This window comes from Clarias gariepinus, chromosome 27 (assembly GCF_024256425.1).
Source record: "Clarias gariepinus isolate MV-2021 ecotype Netherlands chromosome 27, CGAR_prim_01v2, whole genome shotgun sequence".
Lineage (NCBI taxonomy): Eukaryota > Metazoa > Chordata > Actinopteri > Siluriformes > Clariidae > Clarias > Clarias gariepinus.
The window spans coordinates 11,785,928-11,804,569 of record NC_071126.1 but is presented as its reverse complement, the minus strand read 5'-3'; the positions used below and the strand labels follow the sequence as shown (position 1 = coordinate 11,804,569).

Below are 18,642 nucleotides of genomic sequence, written 5' to 3'. Positions count from 1 at the left end.
GTAATAAACATTGCTTTGGTGCATTTTAGGACACAGTGCCATGTGCATGCTACTGTAGCTATATGTTTTATTGAGTTTACCAGCCACTTCTGCAGCGATCTCCATATCTTCTCGTTCTTCTGCCTCGGCCAAGGCTGCTTCTTGAGCACGCAGATTCTATATTACAAAATAGAGTTCATCAAAACTCATTTTTAGTCTGAAAGGGAAGAACTCCTATACTAAGGAAAGACAGAGTCTCCCACCTCCATCATTGTCTCTATTGATGCAAAGTACTTGGACCACCAGTCCAACAGACGCTCATCTTGCTCCTCTTCCTCTACCTCCTCTCCCTTCTTTTTCTTTTTCTTCTTCTTCTTCTCTTTTTCTTTTTCATCCTCATTCTTTTAAAGTAAAAAAGGTGTTGCTGTTACTTTAAAACACTTCAAATCCATGTTTTTTTTTTCGACTGTAAATTGCCATTGATTTTATGTTATGACAGAATATTTTATGCGCTGTTATTCATTACATTTTTTTATATTAGAAATATATAGTTCTATTTACTTAGATTAAATTTACGATGATAGATTTTTACTTAATTTTTCCATATATTAATTTTAATCCTGCTACGTCGATTGGTCTGTTGCTAAACTGAATTTCGTATTGTTCCTAAATCCAATGACAATAAAGTGTCTATCTAAAGCTTTTGTAACTAATTACATACAGAGACTTACCGAATCAATTTTAACAACAGCATCAGAGGTCTACAGACAGGAGGCCACATGAAACAAACATAAAAGCACAACTTTTAAACAAGAACAAACAATTTCACACCAGCATAAGAATGAAATAATGTATCTAGTACTAACCTGTACATGCAAACATGCTTGTCATGTTATAATTATTTTTATGTGGATTATAGAAAAGCCATCATGAGAGACTCACAGGATCCAGTTTGACCACAGTGTCCATCTTCTTAAAACCAGCCTCAGGGTTCATGTTCACCACAATGTCACCTGAGGAGTGAGAGTAGGGGTGAGAGCAGGGGTGGGAACGGGATGTGCCATTGGTAAGAGCCATGAGGCCATTGGCCAGTCTTGCTGTAGGGGGCAGTGTCAGGTGTAAATGAGCACCCAAATGCCAAAAACCAGTAAGGAGGACAGGATAGTGCCACCAATGCAGTTCAGAAAGAGCACAGTGGAGAGAAAAGTGAAGAGTTGAGATTAGCAAAGTAAGGGAAAGAGAAACTGTTCAAACTTGCATGCACTGTAAAAAAAAATGCAGCCCAGTTAATCATCATAGTTTAGCAGAATATTTCTACAGTTTTGTATTTGAGCCTCCATTAGTCACAGACTACACAGTACCTCAAACACATCATCTGTTATATTGACCTTCCAGCTGCCTAATATTCAGTATGACTGCAAAACAATTCCTGTTATCACCCAAATGAGGATGGGTTCCCTGTTGAGTCTGGTTCCCCTCTCGAGGTTTCCTCCTATTGCCATCTCAGGGAGTTTTCGCCCTCGGCCTGCTTATTAGGGACAATCTGATCGTTTTTGATTCATACATATTTTCTCACATATTAAATACTCATTTTTTAAAATTTCTTTCGATTCTGTAAAGCTGCTTTGAGCCAATAGCTATTGTTAAAAATTGCGTTTAATAGAATTAAATTGTTTTCTAAACGTCATAGTTCTAGAAACATTTAGTTGTTCAAATGTTTAGTTTGTTCAGTTTTCTAAATGTTTAATAACTGTAAATCTCAGTAAAGGAACTAGGATTACAGTGCATGTTTCACAGACTACATTGCAGAAACGTCGTCCTAACTGAAAAGTCAAGTGTTAAGTGCAGGAGACTCCTTCGGGCTGTGTATGGCCCTTAGATCTTTTCCCTTTAGGTAGTTTGGTTAAGCGATTAAAGAAAAAGTTGTAAGAGCAAGAAGATTTAAGAGAGAAAGTTTTAAAGCTGGTAAATGTTCTTAGCCACATTTGAGTCTAGTACTGTACCTGTATTGGCCCAGTTGTTGGACCGCTTATCCGGCGGTGTGTAGATGAACCTGCGAAGGCTGGAGACAGCATGTGAGCCCACTAAGGTGTAACGTCCAAAAGCTCTGCAATCCACCACTCGTATGTTCAGAGGCGGATGTAGTAACTCATTCTCTGGGAGGTCCTGCAATATAATGTTTGGAGACACCGTGACTCACCTCCTGTAAGAAGCAAGTCAAAGCGACAAAGCGTCCAAGCTAACAGAGTCATGTATTTTATATTTTCTAAGACTGTTAAGGATATGTTTATTTACAAAAATGTTCCTGGGTTTTGGAAAAAAAATGCTGTGTCATTTGTTTCCCACTGCTATTACAGGGAGAAAAAATAAAAGATCGTGAGCGAGCAAATATGTAAAATTACTGGTGTGTTTCTTATGGTTCAAAAAACCTGCTGGGTGCAACTGGGAACAGCATTAAAAGACATCTGTAGTAGTAGCCAGCTTGATTGCTTCCTGAAGATCATTTACATAAATATGCTGTAGAAGTTCACAATTCACTTGATAATTTCAAGAGGTGTACACCCTAGCTATTAAAACTCCTGCTACATGATTGTTACCTCTATTAACTTAACCAGCTGATGCTAATTAGCACAACTATTCAGCTGGATATGCTCGACCTAATTGGTGAAACCACCTGTTGTGTGCACAGGGAGAACTATAACCCATGGCATATGCTGTCTTAACGCTTTTGGCCACCACTGTGTTTTAGTACACTCTAGTTTTTTATTTGGTTCTTAAGTTCTTATGCATTAAAATTTTATAAAAAATTATAATTTGTAAATGGTTATATAAATGGTCATTTAAAATTTACTGTATTTGTGTTCAATATAAATTTTTTAAATGGCAATATAATAGATTGGTAAACAGCAGGCTATGTTTGTGTTTGTTTTACTTTAATTTATTGAAGCGGGAAACACACCAGTACTGTGGCAGACTGGCGGCCCTCCCCTTCAGGTGGTACAGTAGGAGGGCCCCTACTGTAGCGACACTAGCAGGGGGCCATTTATTTTTCGTCTTACAGAAGTGATTTTTACATCATTCACTAAGCAAATAATAAATCTGACAAACTAAACATTCTGAGAACAGAAACTTCCTAATGGCACAATGTTGCTTTTATATACAAACGTACTGCAGAGCTAAAACTGTTATCTGGGATGTGGGCTATTTAGATCAGACAGAACTCACCACTTCAAACCATTTCACCAGAGTGCTGAAGTTTGGATTTTTCTTGTAGTTTTGAATGAGGGCTGATTGGACCCCTTTTCCCGCACACTCGATATCCACACGCGGTTTGTCCACCTGTGTCAGGTTAATCCTCTTTATGTCCCTCAGGCCCCAGAACAGGATCTATAATGTGATGGAGAAACTCAGTCTGACACAGTCTCAAAAACTCCTTTAGTTACTCTCAACAATTAGTCTGATTATGACTGTGTGTAAACTCGATTATTGAGATTGTTACCTCTATTCTGTATTTGCTGAGGACAGGTCGTATTCCCAGAGGCACCGGGAGGATGGGACCGTGGTCTTCATCATTTGGCCCATCGAGAGGAGGAAGATCTTTTACTCCTGCTGGTCCGATCTGTGTATGAGAAAGCTTTCAGTGCCGGCAATTAAATTCTCCTTAATATCTCATCAAAATACAACATAAATGCATTTCGCAATCAAGTGCAACTGCCAGAAATCAGATCAAATCGAAGTCAATCTAACAGGCAAAAAAAAATGCTGAGAGGTAGTGATGAACACAGATTGTCAGCTGAAAAAACAACCAGGTTTCAAAGCTTTAAAATAGCTCACGAACATTTTTTTTAATCAGATACATTTATTTTAATTGCAAAATAATCTCCACAGACCTCTTAGCCAGAGATTTTAAAAGGCATAATTAAACTATTGAAATGAAACCTATTATTTAAATGCATATTATAAATGAAACAATTTTTTATTGTTTAAAAGAATTATAGGCATTTTATTTTTAAACGTTACACATTAACGTGAGCAGTCAACACTTGCACATCTGTACCTGTAAAAGCTCAAAGGCAGCCAGCAGCTCTCCTGCAGTGGAGTTCCCTCTGAAGATCTGGTAGTACTCCAACTGGGGAGGGAATCGTGGCGGGCCGTAATGCTCATCGACCATCTTAGTTATGGGCTTGGCGAAAGTTCGGCCAATGAACTCGGCTTTTCCCTGCATGTAATACACTCTTATGACGATCCATCCACAAACACTGGGGGTCACTGTTAGCACGTACTGTACTGTACTCATGAATATGATTTCAGGGATTCTTGTGTTAAAACCTAGAGATACTGTATAGACTCTCAACTGCAAGAAGCATTTCTAAATAATAGAAATGAAGTTTAATAAAACATTTTGTGCGACAGAATTTTGTTACTTTGAACATTCCACAGCTCTGATGAACCTTATCTAATGTCCTGGGTTGAAGTGCAATGAAAATTTAATTATGTTAAGTGCTTTAATAGTAGTTTTGCAAATGAGAATTGTGTAAAGTGTTATAAAGAGGTACTGTCAAGCATGAGACAAAAGCAAATGAGCACTCTGAACGCTTGCTGCTCTTTTCATTGTAACTCGCACTCTCATTAAAGCACCAACATACCTAATCACAAAAAGAAAGGAATTGCAAGTTAGTCAGGCAAACGCAACCATTTAGGGGTGGCAGTGCCAGTGGAATTATCCCTAGCATATGACAAAACTCTGGGGCGTTGCAGGATATAAAGCTCTACTGGGGCACAGGCCTCTTTTTTCTCAAGTCACACATGTTTTTCTTGATAGTCTGTTGTGTCTATGAAATGTGCTAATGTGCTACATGCTTGCTTAGCCCTTTATTAGTCCCATAATAACCTTACCGCCGCTGCTCAAACTACTGTACATTTGTGGTTTATTGTATATCACAGCAAAAAAACAACCTTTGCATGAATTGAGTCCGCAATTTCAAATCCTCAGTAAAAATAGGTCTTACAATCTCTATACCAAGACTACAGACTAGTATATAAGACTATAGACTACTATACTGTATGATACGCCTTGTGAAGTTTAACTACTGCTGTAAACCAGGAGTTCTTAAACTATATGCAGCCAGATCAATTCCACAGAGTCTCATGACCGTTATTCTGGCAATTTTAAATATCTGCACTATCTGAGATATCTGAGCCGTTTTTTTCCCCTTCTTACAAATGTTTGTCACGCAAATTCTAAAAAAGTGTTTTAATAAAAACAAACCAATATTCAAGTTTCCAATTTACTAATTTGTTTTGGTTTGAATTTGGATAGCATCTGTACTACAGAATTCTTTTACATCAAAAATAGCCGTACAAGAACAAGGCAGGGTCAGAGTTAAACAGGAACAATCACTGGGTCAGGACAATGGCAAACATTTCAACAAGCGCTTATCGCAGTGAAACAAGGCCTCATTATCCTTCCATTACAAAACTGCATTAGAGCTGAAGTTAAATAAAGGAGTTCAAATCCAAAAACCGTACCACAGTATCCTGGTCATAAATTTCAATGACGATGATCGGAGGGTCATCACGGAGTTCACTGGCTTCACCGTAAAGCTCAACGTTGTCAAACACCAGCAGCTGGTCCCACGTTGGACAAAGAGTTTCACTGAGGACCTGAAAGAAGCCGTCAGATTAAGGCTTGTGTAAAGAATGTAGAAAAGTGAAGAGTATAGCATGAAGTAGAAAAGAAAATCCATAAATTCAGGAAAAGAGATTTATATACAGTATTTACACACCTCCGTGACCTGGCTGTAAGTGGAAAAGAAGACCCGTGCGAAAGGATCAGACAGGCCACTATCATCAGCAGCAAACAGACTACGGGCCTGATACATGTGAGCCCTTAGCTGGAACACTTGCATACCTAAAGAGAGGTGAAACAATAAAAGCTTTTAAAAAATATCTAAAGGAAATAATAATTGCTTTTGTGTAAAGTATTTTTAAAGTATACTATAGAAACACATCGAAAATCTCTTTATATGAGCAATAATATTTTTTAAGATAACAATTAACGAATTAACAAAAATATTTTGTAAAAGTTTTTGTTTATCAAGGAAACAATGCACAAATAAAATAATAATGAATTAGTCTGTATTGTAATCATAAAAGGATCTGTACTGGAAAAACGTACAGATCCTCTTATGATTACAGTCTAGTTTATTATAAACTTTTATAAGCAGTGTTGATTTATCACTTCTGATTTATTAGAGGTAATTGTATTCCAACATGTTTAAACCCTCTTTGATGTTAATATAAAATTCTGGGTGAAAATTCAACACTGAGTATTTAGCTGTATTCTTTTAAATGCTACTAAATGAAAGTAAGTGCATATGTTACTTTTTTAGAATTACAGCCATGGCCAAAAGTTTTGAGAATGACAGAAATATCAGTTTTCCTGAAATCTGTTGCTTAAATGTTTTATTTATTTATTTTGTCAGATATTACTATGGTATACTTTAGTGTAAGTACAAGCATTTCAAAAGTTTTGAAAGCCTTTATTGACAATTACATTAAGTTTAGAGAAAGAGTGAATATTTGTAGAGTTGACCCTGCTTTTTCAAGACATCCACAATTCACCCTGGCATGCTGTTAATCAACTTCTGGACCACATCTTGAATGGCAGTCCATTCTCGCGGAATCAATTTTTGAAGTTTGTCAGAATTTAAGAATTTTTTTATTCGTCCACCTACATCTTGAGGACTGACCACAAGTTGTAAATTAAGGTCTGGAGAGTTTTCTGGCCATGGGCTCAACATTTTGAAGTTTTTTTTTTCCCTGAGCCACTTAGTTATCACTTTTTCCTAACACCAAGCCGCTCAATCATGCTGAAAAAGACATAGTTTGTTCTGAATGGTTGTAGAACGTGCACTTGAATTATGTTTTTAAACCATTCTTTATTCATGGCCGTGTTCTTAGGCACATGTGTGAGTGCGCCCACTCCCTTGGCTCTGATGGTAAAATGTTTTTCTTAAAACTTTTGCCCATAGCTGTATATAATAGCTGATTTTTGAAACTTTCTTTCATTCTTATTTAATAATACAATATATAACCCTATAGTAGTAGCAAGTTCTTTTCAACTGTCTTTCTCTGGAACTTTAAAAACCCAATCAAACCTTAATTTTGGTCTGGTTTTGGTTTTCCAAACAGATTAATACTTGGGAAAGCTTCTTAGTCTCTCTCTCAAAGACTTAAAACAGAGGAACATCAGGCTGCATATTTACTGTTATAGATGAGGTTAACGGGAGGCACAGACTGTAGGCCTGTGCTTTTAGCTGCTTTATCTTCCTCAAAGCCACTGGGCAGGCCGCTCAAGAAGTCCTTCCTTTGTTTGTTCAGACCAAGCCATAAGTACAACTCCATCTTAGCTTGAACGGTCCAGCCAGCTGGGCCAAAGCTCTTCTTTCCAGGTAACTGCAAATTATCAAACTTTTATTATCAACCATATAGAAGTTCCAGTAACACCAGCATAAAGCGTACAAAAGTCAATACTATATGAATGCTATATTGATGTAGTCATCTCCTTTTAGAGCTTGAATGTTCAGAAAACTCAAACAGGATAATTAAAACTTTAGTGAAAAAGGCTGAAACAAAGGGACTTACCCGGAGAAAGACAGCTTTGACTTTCCCACAGTCTTTACCCGTCTCCTCATCTACAATTGAGTAGAGGATGTCTTTTGAAGGAATGCGTGCATACGCTATACGCTTATTGTTACTTATCATCCATATGAAGACATCCGGAATACTGTGTTGCGGCTGAAAAAAAAAAATCCAGATATTTTCTCAAATATGATGTAATGTGATGTTATGGGAAAACTATAGAAGTTGTTGGTCACCTGACCTCATCAGCCATGAACCGAAGCTTCTGCAAGAAATTCTGGGCCAGTTTTAGTTTGTCTCGTACAGTGTTTTTCTTCACTTGTGAGCGCATGGTCTTGGCCTGCTGGGCCATGCTCTCCTACGAAGAAACACATTGTGGTCATCATGTTTAAGTTTGTATTACTTCTACACGGTGTGTGTGTTTTGTAAATTCTGTATAATGACATACCATTTCTCTTAGACAGGACTTCAGCCTTTCCCGATCCAATTTGGTTACACCAGATTGATTCTGATCCTTATTGGCCAGCGTGAGAAATCGACTATAAGAACAAAAATAGGAGAATATGAAATGTTTCTAAAATAAATAAATTCTAAACTAAATGAATTATTATTATATCATAGTGCGATTAAAAGCTTGAATTAGAATTATCAGGAAGTTCGCATAACAACTACTGTAAACTTAGGGGAGGAGGTGAGGAGGGGTGTGTGCGTGAAGGCGAGTGTACTTGCTATACTTGCTATTACTTATATCAATATTAAAATCAGATTTTGGCTGGGTTTATGCACACATACTTGCAGCCGGTGCTCATCTCCTCCAGGACACCCCTCAGTCTGCGTTCAGGATAAGCCTTTTCTGTCTTCAAAATCTCCTGAACGTCATTCAGACCCTCTTCCTATAAAACACACATGTTACCTGAGCTGGGAAAAACATTTATTCCCCCTGTATGGCAAATGTATCTGTCTGTACTGTAGAAAACACGAGGACAAATTGTTTTACCAGTTTATCTGCAATCTTGTCGATGATGTTCGAGTTGTAGAAACGTCGTCTGTGATCTTGCCACCAGCTCTTGATGTAGATGCAAGGCTTCTTTTCAAAATATGGCAAATGGAAGTAATTGCTGAAAAAAAGCAAAATGCACAATGTTTAACAGCAAAACTAATAGATTCTATTATTTCATTCTGGGGAAAAAAAATTCCACTCACTACACTTACAGTATCATTGAATTAATAACATCAGAAGGATGCGTCTATATACTTTCTTTAATCTTTGCCCTTTTACCCCACAAGCATCAACTCTGTTCTCCTGAGACTGACCTGTCAGTGATTACTGGCTTCATGGGAGGGGTGGAGGACAGAGATGCCAGATCACTTTCCTCCTCAAGATCTTCATCACTGGAGTTATGTATCAGCTCAGACGCCTCATCTTCACCATCCCTTTTACCCTTCTTACTCCTTTTTACTGGCTTGCTTACACCATCAAGCTGGTTACCATAGTTACCTAGAAAAGAGAAAGGCATAATTAGAAAGGTTATTTAGCTCAAAATTGTGGTTAAGTTTACTTCAGTCAAATAATTTTTAAGCCTAATGTTATAAATTTTCCACTAACATGAAATCAACAACTTTGGGATTGCTTTCACTTTATCATCTATATCACTTTATTTTGTATACAGGGTCGAGGGGCCTGGAGCCTCTACCAGAAGAGTTAGGGCACCAAGCACGGGGAGGACATGCAAACTGGACCGGAGTCAAAGGAGGTCCTGACTACAACACTGTGCCGCCTTCTCAGGATAATATCATACCAGGACTTACCAATAGTGACTTCAAAGTTGATTGGTTTGTCCCCTATCTTTCTGTCAATCATAGTAGCCTCTAAGAAGGATCCAAAAAGAAAAAACTCCTCAACTTTCCCAGTTGAAACCTAAACAAAGAGAATATGAGAAATTACCATCATAAAGTGTGTGATATGAATATGAAGCTGCAACACTTTTTTTTCGACATGTCTAAAAATAAAAAGCCTGGCGAGGACATAAGCCAGAGCGAGAAGCAGGAAGAACTTAAGTATATAAGAGTGATGGCATTGACCAGTTAACAGCATAACTAACACCTCTTAAGGACTTCATTAACATACAGTCCTACAGTACGCTGCAGGAAGGAAAGATTAGGTCCTGACTGAGTTGCCATTAGGATGTCACCATGTTCATTGCTACAGTATATCACTAGAGTTCTCACAATCACCTCATTAGGCTTGTGCTTTGACCATGTATATGTCATGTTGTAAAAGACAGCATTACGTTTATATTCTGTTCCTGTGGTGCTGGTTATCAGAACATCTTTTTAATTTTGTATAAATACCCAATTCCTCAAGATTTAAACTGAATCCCTCTTCTTATCGGATTATAAACCATTACAGTATATGCGTGTAGAGGAGTAGTGTTTAATATATTGTGAGTAGGAATACTGAGGTGAGAACATGACAATCTTTATTCTTGATGCGTCAAGGTGAAATTATTAATTGAGAATCTGCTGAAGCAGAAGACGGGAGGAATCATAAATCATTATTAAAAGAAGCGGATCAGCAACTACTTCTCACCCCTTGGGGAAAAAAAACATACAGTATAGTATGGTTTTTTTTTTTTTTTTTTTTTGTTTTAAACGATCCCATGGGCCCAAATGCAACCCGGCCAAAATGAAATCTAAACCTGAAGATACAGTAGCGGTTATTTCTCCACTATTCACACATAAGGGAAATTTAAAATAGCCCATTTATCTACAAGCATGTTCTGGATGTAATAGACAAAGCTTTATCATAACAAGAGTGAAAATTGTCAGAGACTTTCCTGTGTGTTCTGTTCTAAAAACTTACTTAAATCCATACTGAAGGCTTAAAAGCTCATTATTAATTGGTCAGGAACTGGGGGTCTACTTCCACAATTACAAAAAACATTTTATAAAATGAAAACAGTTATACTAATATATTGGTAGATAACAAAACCTGGTGCTGGAGTACCCCGGTCTACACATTTTTAATGTTGTTCCTGCACCTACTTCCATTTAGGAAGGGCTGTTAATCAGCAGATTGGTTGAACTAGTGTTGACAGTAGGAAACACATTAGAATGTGCAGGACTCCAGAATTAGGGTTTTTACCCTTGGTCCCCTGTATGGAATGATCAAGTTGTGTAACAAGCCACTTTAATACGTGTACCAGTTAATGCAGTTATTCTGCCTAAAGACGTCTAAGCCTGACTCACAAGTGGCAAGTAATTAAGTAAAAATCCTTTGTCACTGTAATTGTAATGTAATTTTTGCATGTGTGTGTGTGTAGGTGTGAGTGTGTATTTGTACTTTACATAAGCATTTTCATGCACTGATTTCCTAACCTAAATATAAGCGTGTACGCTGTCATTCACACCATATCCTGACTGAGCTACAACACAAATAGGAAGGAGAAAAACAAAACAATTCCACCAGTCCAAGCAGTCCTAGCGTACAGAAATCACTGGCTGGTTGCAATGAATGTGCACCAAAGTGAAGACATGACAAAGAGAAGTAATGGTCGCTGGGGAGAACTAGCTGGCTATGCTAAAAAGGAAAAAAAGATGTTAACTACTATGCTAGCTACATTTGTTTAATTAATGTAATATCATATCAGTAACTCAGTTGAATAGATATCCAAAAAGCAGTTTCTTTGTGAAATCCTTATACTTTGTATTTAAAGCACATACGTACAGTGGAACCTTGGATTACGAGCATTATTCATTACGGAAGCGGGCTCGTATTTCAAAACACTCGTAAACCAGAATTTTCCCATACAAAATAATGGAAACTCAAATAATTTGTTCCACAGCCCCAAAAAAAAAATACATAAAAAATAATTAATACAAAATATAAAGTAAAAATAAAACAAATTAACCTGCACTTTACCTTTAAAAACAAGTAAAAAATAAATCCAGACAGATAATCTGTTTATGCACTGTGTGTGTGTGTGTGTGTGTGTGTTTGTGTGTGTGTGTGTGTGTGTTTGTGTATGTTTGTGAAGCTAAAGTAAGAGGTGTTTTATTGTGGGAAGACAATTACCCACAATTCCGCAGCGTAAGAGAGAGAAAAACCGTTGGCTCAGTTGTGATCACGTGACGCTCGGCGTCAAAACAAGAGGCACATGCGTGATACATGATACTTGGTGCTCGTAAACCAAGACTTGTTTATTTTTATGTTTATATAAGTCAAAATTTATTGAAAATCGTTGCTCGTCTTGCGGAAAACTTGCAAACCGGGTTACTCGTAATCCGAGGTTCCACTGTATTTAGTTCTTTGACTTGCGTAAAAAAAAAAAAAACTAATACTTCTACTTGTAGTGGAGTACATTTTTAGGCAAATATTTGTACTTTTACTTTAGTATTAAGTTGTGTGCTTCTGCCACTACTGAAATAGACATAAACCTGATGAAATCTGTTTCATATCAGACACAGACTCTCAAATACATACAGTAGTGATGTCCATGATGTATCTGAATCATCACATTGCCAAAACAGAAATTTGCTTAGTCACATTAACTAATAAAAAAACATTAATTAAAAAATATATGTATTTTTAAAAAAGCATAACTAATTTTGGATTCCCCAAGTATATTAGTGCGAAGAGGGATGACTCACAGACTGATGTGTAATCTGTGATTACTAAGTAATTCCTTATTATCTATTACAAAATGATTTAAAAACTAAGAGTAATGTTGTTTTCACATAAGCAGATTATACTGTGAACGTAGAGCTACTTTCTGAAAAAGTACTTTGGAAGGTAATCAATGGCACCATTTTTTAAAATTTCTTTCACAATAACATGATGAGTAGAAATTAATGTGAAAGTAAATAAATTCACATATATACCAACACTTCGAACGTTACCATAATTTCCTAAAAACAAAAAAGTATACATTACCTTAAGTCAAGAACACATGGCAAACAAGCTATTTAATAATTCAGTATTTAATTTAAGTCTGATCTCTGGTGTATTTTAATTCAGCAAAATATTCTGCAATATTTATTATCTTACTTCTGAAACATTTGAGATGGGCTCCACCTGGACCTCAGTGGATATGTTTACATCTGAGGTGGATGTGTCCAAGATCTCCACGGCAAGACCAATGAGGAGACGAGCCCTGAAGGACACACCCTCTCCGATCCCCTCGTTTAGGTCCTGGTGCTCGTCCATTAGTGTGTACTGGCGTGTGGAGCCATACATGTTCACCCAGGCTGGCCCCAGCGTGGGTAAGAAGCCTGAAGGAGGGACAGAAAGGGGCGCCAACATGATTCTGCAAATTTCCTTGCTTATGTCTAAAACAGTGGTCCATAAGTATACAATCTGTCTCCAGGTCAAAGTTCTCATACAACATGCCCTTTAACTGTACCTTTGTCTCCATCATTTGAAATCTTGCGCAGATCAATAAAATGAGTTCCAATAGCAACGTCGTTAACCTTGTCTGAATCTCGGATCTGAATTTTCACACGTTTACACAGTGGTGGGAACATCTCAGTGAAGATGACTTGCTCATTCCAGCTGGGTTCATAAGTGCCCTTCTGGACTGTGGTTTTCCCCTGTGCACACACATACATATAAAGATCTACATCAATACAGGAATCAGCAGCATTAGACATATACAGTATTGTGTAACAGTTTAGTCTGTGTGCTCATGTGTACAGTATTGTGTTATCCGATCTTTGCATTTTTATTTCTTCTCTTATCATTCCAGAATTTCTTTTAGTAAGCTAGACAGCTTTGTTATTAAGCTTCTCACATCATCATAGATGACTGGAAATGTTAATGTTTAATTGATTAATTGCTGTTAAGAATTTAACTGATTAAAATGTATAATTGTTAATGTATAATTTCTAATTTAAATGTACAATCCAGCTGTAATCCAATGTTAGCTTATAATACTTCCGTGAACACCAGCTTGCTTACAATCAATCAAATCTTAAAATATGAGGGACATGTGTGTCTTGACATGACATGACAGGACATGACATCCATCTACATGCTGCCCAGCACAACGGGTGACGGATATGCAGTATATTTGTCGTTTCTGTGGCAGTTATTTATAGGGTCGGGTTGCCAGCTCGACGCCCGATCGTATCTGAGTACTTTGAGGTGAAAGACCTTTCTTCAACAGTGTTCCACAGTGGCAACCCGGCGGCCTCAGTGCTCAAACCAGGGGCCGCCTGGTCAGCAGACCAATACTGTACTGTACCCAAACTACCCCTGGCCCCTAATTATCATTTTCTATTAACAATCACGTTAACGACATATTACATATTACATATAACAACATTTTATTAACGACTATTGGTCAAGAAAAATTTATGAACTTTAAACCCTAACATATGACATGCCCCATATAGGACAAGGTATCACATGCCATGTGTTATAGTTCTCACTGTGAACAAAACAGGTGATGTCACCAATTATTTATAGGACTTTTACTTTCTGATGCCACTGTCTACACAAACATGGTTAAAACTATGGTTAAGTGAACTGCAAACTTCTGTGGCAAATTTCTATACATGATCTTCAATAATCAATCAAACAGTCATGGATTAAGCAAGTGACACCAAAGTACTGTACAGTAGATGACGCTATGCCCAGCCGGATCCCTCCGGTTTTGAAGATCAAAGGACTTTGTACAAAATATTGATTATTGTAAAGAAATTTTACTGCATAAAATAACAAATTATTCTTATTCTTCTAATTTGAGAATTTCATTAAACATTAAAAGTTACATTTGTGTCAACACTGTAAGTCATCATTACCCAGGAGGGGCTTAGCACCCCTTAGAAATTTCTGTGGCTTATTTAGATTTTCTTTACCATTCAAAAACTACAATTTATAATTTGAGTACATGAAACAAACTGATTATTTTATATTAAGCACAGGTGCAGTATTTTAAACTCATCAAACTTTTGATGATTAAATCACCACAATGTAGTAAGAAGATTGAGCTTAACTTCTATTCACACTGCTTTTCTTCTGTAATAATTTGACTAATTATTGGTTATTTGAGGTGTACTTTGAGACGTATTTGAAAAATTATATTAACTTCCCATGAAGTGGAACAGACAAGCTGGATGTGTGACTGTGCCAGCTTGGCTGGAAGTCTGTTTTATCAGTGATTCATCCAAAACCACATGCCAGACAGATTATTTGTGAGGTACTATTACAACCTGGCCAAAGTGACTTGCTGCAGTTCAGGAATGCCATATTTTAGAATATTTTTCTTGCTTTGATTTTTTTTTTTTACCTTTAAAAAAGTCATACACTGCAACTTTAGCACAGCACTAAACAGTTCTATGCATACAGTAATTGGCTTACCTTCTGCCCGCCAAACTGCACTTGAACATAAGGGTCCACAAGGTCTCTGTTCTCTCCAATTAAAGCCTTTTTCACATTAGCCATGATGCTGGCATTCATTTTGGGCAAGCCTTCTGCCCGGAAGATCTTCACATGGTAGCGGGCCCACTGCCTCTCTGTTGGGATTCCTTCAGGCAACAGAAGATTCCTGAAAGGAAAAATAATATACTGTAGAAAGTACATTTTTATCTGGGGTTTGTGACCATGGAACAGCTATGCAAACATTCCTTAACACTTAATTAAATGTCCTATTCGACTTAAAACGGTTAACCATAATGTGTTATCTTTGGAACTAAACTCATTTAGATAATCTGCACAATTTAGTCACTTGAGGTTTTACCCTTCTATATCATCATCATCTACTTCTTTGGTCTTGTGTGGTGTCTTAATGTTGTCCCCCTTTCCTAACACTGATATGTCACATTTTACATAGCCTTTGCAGCCTGCTGTGATGTCATCAGGGTCTGTCAGCATGGCCCATTTATGGTAGAACTGGTGCTCTGCAACAAAAAAGCAATAAAAATAAGTGTCAAATAGACAATTTATTCATTCATCAGATATATTGTCACATGACTGTTAATACTTCCATTATTACTTACCAGGTTGTGAGTAAATTGTTCCTATGTCTAGTTTAAATGAGCCAACTAATGTTCCACTTCGCAATAAGTTTTTGGAATGAATGACCTACGGGATTATCATAAGAACAAATAACATCAAATGCTTAGGTTTTAAATAGACATTTACAGTACATACAACTTTACACAGACATTTTTTATTCAATGATTTTCTTATTCTTTAGCCAATGCAATGTACTCACCGAGAGTTTGAGGATCTTATCAAATACGACATCAGGTGGAACATGGAAGTCAAAGACAAAGTACTGAAAAGAAAAAACCATCAATGAATGTTAAGTTGAGCCTTTATTTGTCAAATATACATTATACATAAATCACAGTGAGGCTCTTTCTTTACATATTATAGCCAAGCACAGCAGTGGTCAGAGCACATGGTCAGCCATGAAATTCTGAACCTGGAGCATTTATGATTAAGGGCCTTGATCAAGGGCCCAACAACAGCAACCTGGGGTAGCTGGGGCTTGAACCAGCAACCTCCCGATCAGTAACTCAGGGCCTTAACCCTCTGATGAGCAACAACTCAGTATAGTTAAAAAAATGTTAACAACCACCATCTCAAGTTTTATTATATCTGCAAAACTCAAAGACATGTTTTTCCGATTTGTGCAAAGCTACTTAAAATAAAATTGAGTCACTCCATTATACTGGAGTCAGTATAATGGCAGGAAGCTAACAGGTCCACAAGGGAGCTATGGAGATCGCTGCAGTGTTTAATTGGTAAGAACAGTAGAAACATTCCAGATCGAGAAGCATCTAATGAAAAAAAGGTCCCTCTGTTTCAGTTGCCCTTATTAAATGAAAACTCTGTAAAAAGTCACCTAACAAAGTTAATGTTGTGTATCTTCAACAACAGTGTAAAATAAACAGGGGTTATAATGGATGCTCACTTCACTATAGTAAGGACAGTTTGTTGACTCCTTCATTGACGTATACTTCTTCTCCTCTCCGATCTCTACACACACCAAAGGATCCATGTTTAACCCCACCAGCTGGCGAGCCTCGATCACCATAACTCTGATCTGAAAAGCAAATTACATATTCAATCATAGGAATTACAAAAACTTTTCTTTCTTACTTGACTTCCTTTTTTGATGCTACATGTAAGAATATTTATTCACAGTACAGTTTGTACCAAATCAAAGCTACGGTATCTTGATTGGGGAATAAAAACATAAAAGCTTTGGGCTATGTTAAAATTCACCTACACCTACACCTTAAAATAAAATTGGTTGCATGAATAAAAAAAAAAAAATCCATGTTTATAAACATAATAGACATGATGTGTATAGACACATAACACACATAGACATGAACATAATCAAGGCTAAAACATCAAAGTCTTGCGCCTAATGCAGTGTCTCACAGCATTTACATTTTAGACAAAGGTCCACAGTAGACACAGGGAATGGACACTGGTTTGTATATTAGCAGGCCATGCAATTATGCAGATCATACATAGAGGAGTTACAGCTATTTTGGGTGTTAGTTTCCTTTCACGACATACCTGGTAATCCACAGGCCTTCCTGCAACAGGCTCCATTTTAATATCTGGCTTTGATCTGGAACACATTTAAGGTGATTATTTAATAAAATAATCCCTGCATGAAATCTAAGAAATGAAGGGAAATTAATCTGTACTAGTTGCTTTGGTGGTACTCATAAGCATAGACCTTCTGTATATACTACGTGGTCAAATAGTCTGGACATGTGCATATACAGTATTAACTGTGCATGTACATTTAATGTTCCTTTACTAAAAGTAAATCTAATATATATATATATATATATATATATATATATATATATATATATATATATATATATATATAAACATCATATTTATAATTCTGAGAGTAAATCTACCGCTTATTGGAGACATTAGTGGTCACTGCTGTGACTGAGGCCAGGGAGATAGTGTCAGGATCACGCTTCATGCCTTTATGGTCAAGATCCTCGGTTTCCAAGATAGCAGGATCATCTAGACACAACCATAAATTTGATGAAAGAAATAATGCAAGTGTTAACTTCCGACTTTTAAGCAGACATTATTACTTTTTAAAGCTGTTAAAGTAGATATCAGAACCAAAACAACCTGAGCTGGTAAAAATCCTTTACACATAATTGCTGAAAGGCATTTAGATTAGAGTCTTTTCAGTGTGAGCTATTATTCCTGCATTTTTGCTATTCTGAAGAGTTTTATGTTTTTTTTAATGCAGCTTTAAATGCAGACATTTACCTTTCTTATGGTTGTCTTTGGAGCTACGGACCTTTCCAAGCTTCATGGCTGAAAACACTCCTTTTCCTGCTCTAAAGTACAAGAATACATGATAAGGTTTAAAAATAGACTGGGTAGGCTATAAAGGCTACATAAATACTTTCTTATTTCTGAAATTGTAATATTGTAATATTACACCTTATGCATTACTATCAATATTATTATTATTATTATTATTATTATTATTATTATTCAGGAGTAAAAACAAAGGTAGTATCTGACCATAACACCTCTTGAAACTCCAGTAATAATAATGAGTTATGCCCTAAAATCCACTAAACATACATAAATAACTTCAGCACTTATAAAATCTATTGCAGTTGATGTTTACAAGATGGAAAGTTTTTAGCGCATAAATACGTCAGCCATTTCACCGGAGAAAAACCCAGTTACAATGGCACTGGCCTTATCCGGTAACACTGCAGTGATATTATACTGCTCAAATATCAGCAGTACGACAAAAGGCTGATGATGTCACAGCCTGGCTCGACAAATGCATGGGTTTAATAATTAAACATGATGGGTACAGTTGTCCAATTAGTTGCTGATATGGATCAATGTCGAAGAACAGATGAAAGCAATCTACACCACTTTTTTTTTTTTTTTTGCTGTTGTTCTTTAAATAGAGAAAATTGTCTGAACCGCACTCATAAATAATATTGAGGGGAGGAGCCACAAGTTTAAACAAAAAAATATGAATTACTTCAGTA

General features: G+C 36.8%; 1 protein-coding gene across 2 annotated transcripts in view; it reads right to left on the bottom strand.

The window, feature by feature from the left end:
- Window positions 1–18,642, bottom strand: part of otofa (otoferlin a) — a 72,797-nt gene that overhangs the window by 11,119 nt on the left and 43,036 nt on the right. The window contains exons 6-33 of one of the 2 annotated variants that reach the window (XM_053489212.1): window positions 17,894–17,964; window positions 17,521–17,635; window positions 17,162–17,216; window positions 16,545–16,676; window positions 15,840–15,902; window positions 15,622–15,706; window positions 15,363–15,522; window positions 14,984–15,170; window positions 13,026–13,212; window positions 12,671–12,894; window positions 9,433–9,541; window positions 8,938–9,121; window positions 8,621–8,741; window positions 8,416–8,516; window positions 8,072–8,162; window positions 7,865–7,981; window positions 7,627–7,779; window positions 7,248–7,437; window positions 5,766–5,890; window positions 5,509–5,643; window positions 4,037–4,198; window positions 3,479–3,598; window positions 3,205–3,366; window positions 1,983–2,145; window positions 922–1,076; window positions 711–740; window positions 243–380; window positions 81–156 (exon numbers count right to left, since the gene is read on the bottom strand). In XM_053489212.1, the coding sequence (XP_053345187.1) occupies window positions 81–156; window positions 243–380; window positions 711–740; window positions 922–1,076; window positions 1,983–2,145; window positions 3,205–3,366; window positions 3,479–3,598; window positions 4,037–4,198; window positions 5,509–5,643; window positions 5,766–5,890; window positions 7,248–7,437; window positions 7,627–7,779; window positions 7,865–7,981; window positions 8,072–8,162; window positions 8,416–8,516; window positions 8,621–8,741; window positions 8,938–9,121; window positions 9,433–9,541; window positions 12,671–12,894; window positions 13,026–13,212; window positions 14,984–15,170; window positions 15,363–15,522; window positions 15,622–15,706; window positions 15,840–15,902; window positions 16,545–16,676; window positions 17,162–17,216; window positions 17,521–17,635; window positions 17,894–17,964 (3,611 nt within the window). The remainder of the gene's footprint in view (window positions 1–80; window positions 157–242; window positions 381–710; window positions 741–921; window positions 1,077–1,982; window positions 2,146–3,204; window positions 3,367–3,478; window positions 3,599–4,036; window positions 4,199–5,508; window positions 5,644–5,765; window positions 5,891–7,247; window positions 7,438–7,626; window positions 7,780–7,864; window positions 7,982–8,071; window positions 8,163–8,415; window positions 8,517–8,620; window positions 8,742–8,937; window positions 9,122–9,432; window positions 9,542–12,670; window positions 12,895–13,025; window positions 13,213–14,983; window positions 15,171–15,362; window positions 15,523–15,621; window positions 15,707–15,839; window positions 15,903–16,544; window positions 16,677–17,161; window positions 17,217–17,520; window positions 17,636–17,893; window positions 17,965–18,642) is intronic. The other variant, XM_053489213.1, reaches the window with a different exon arrangement.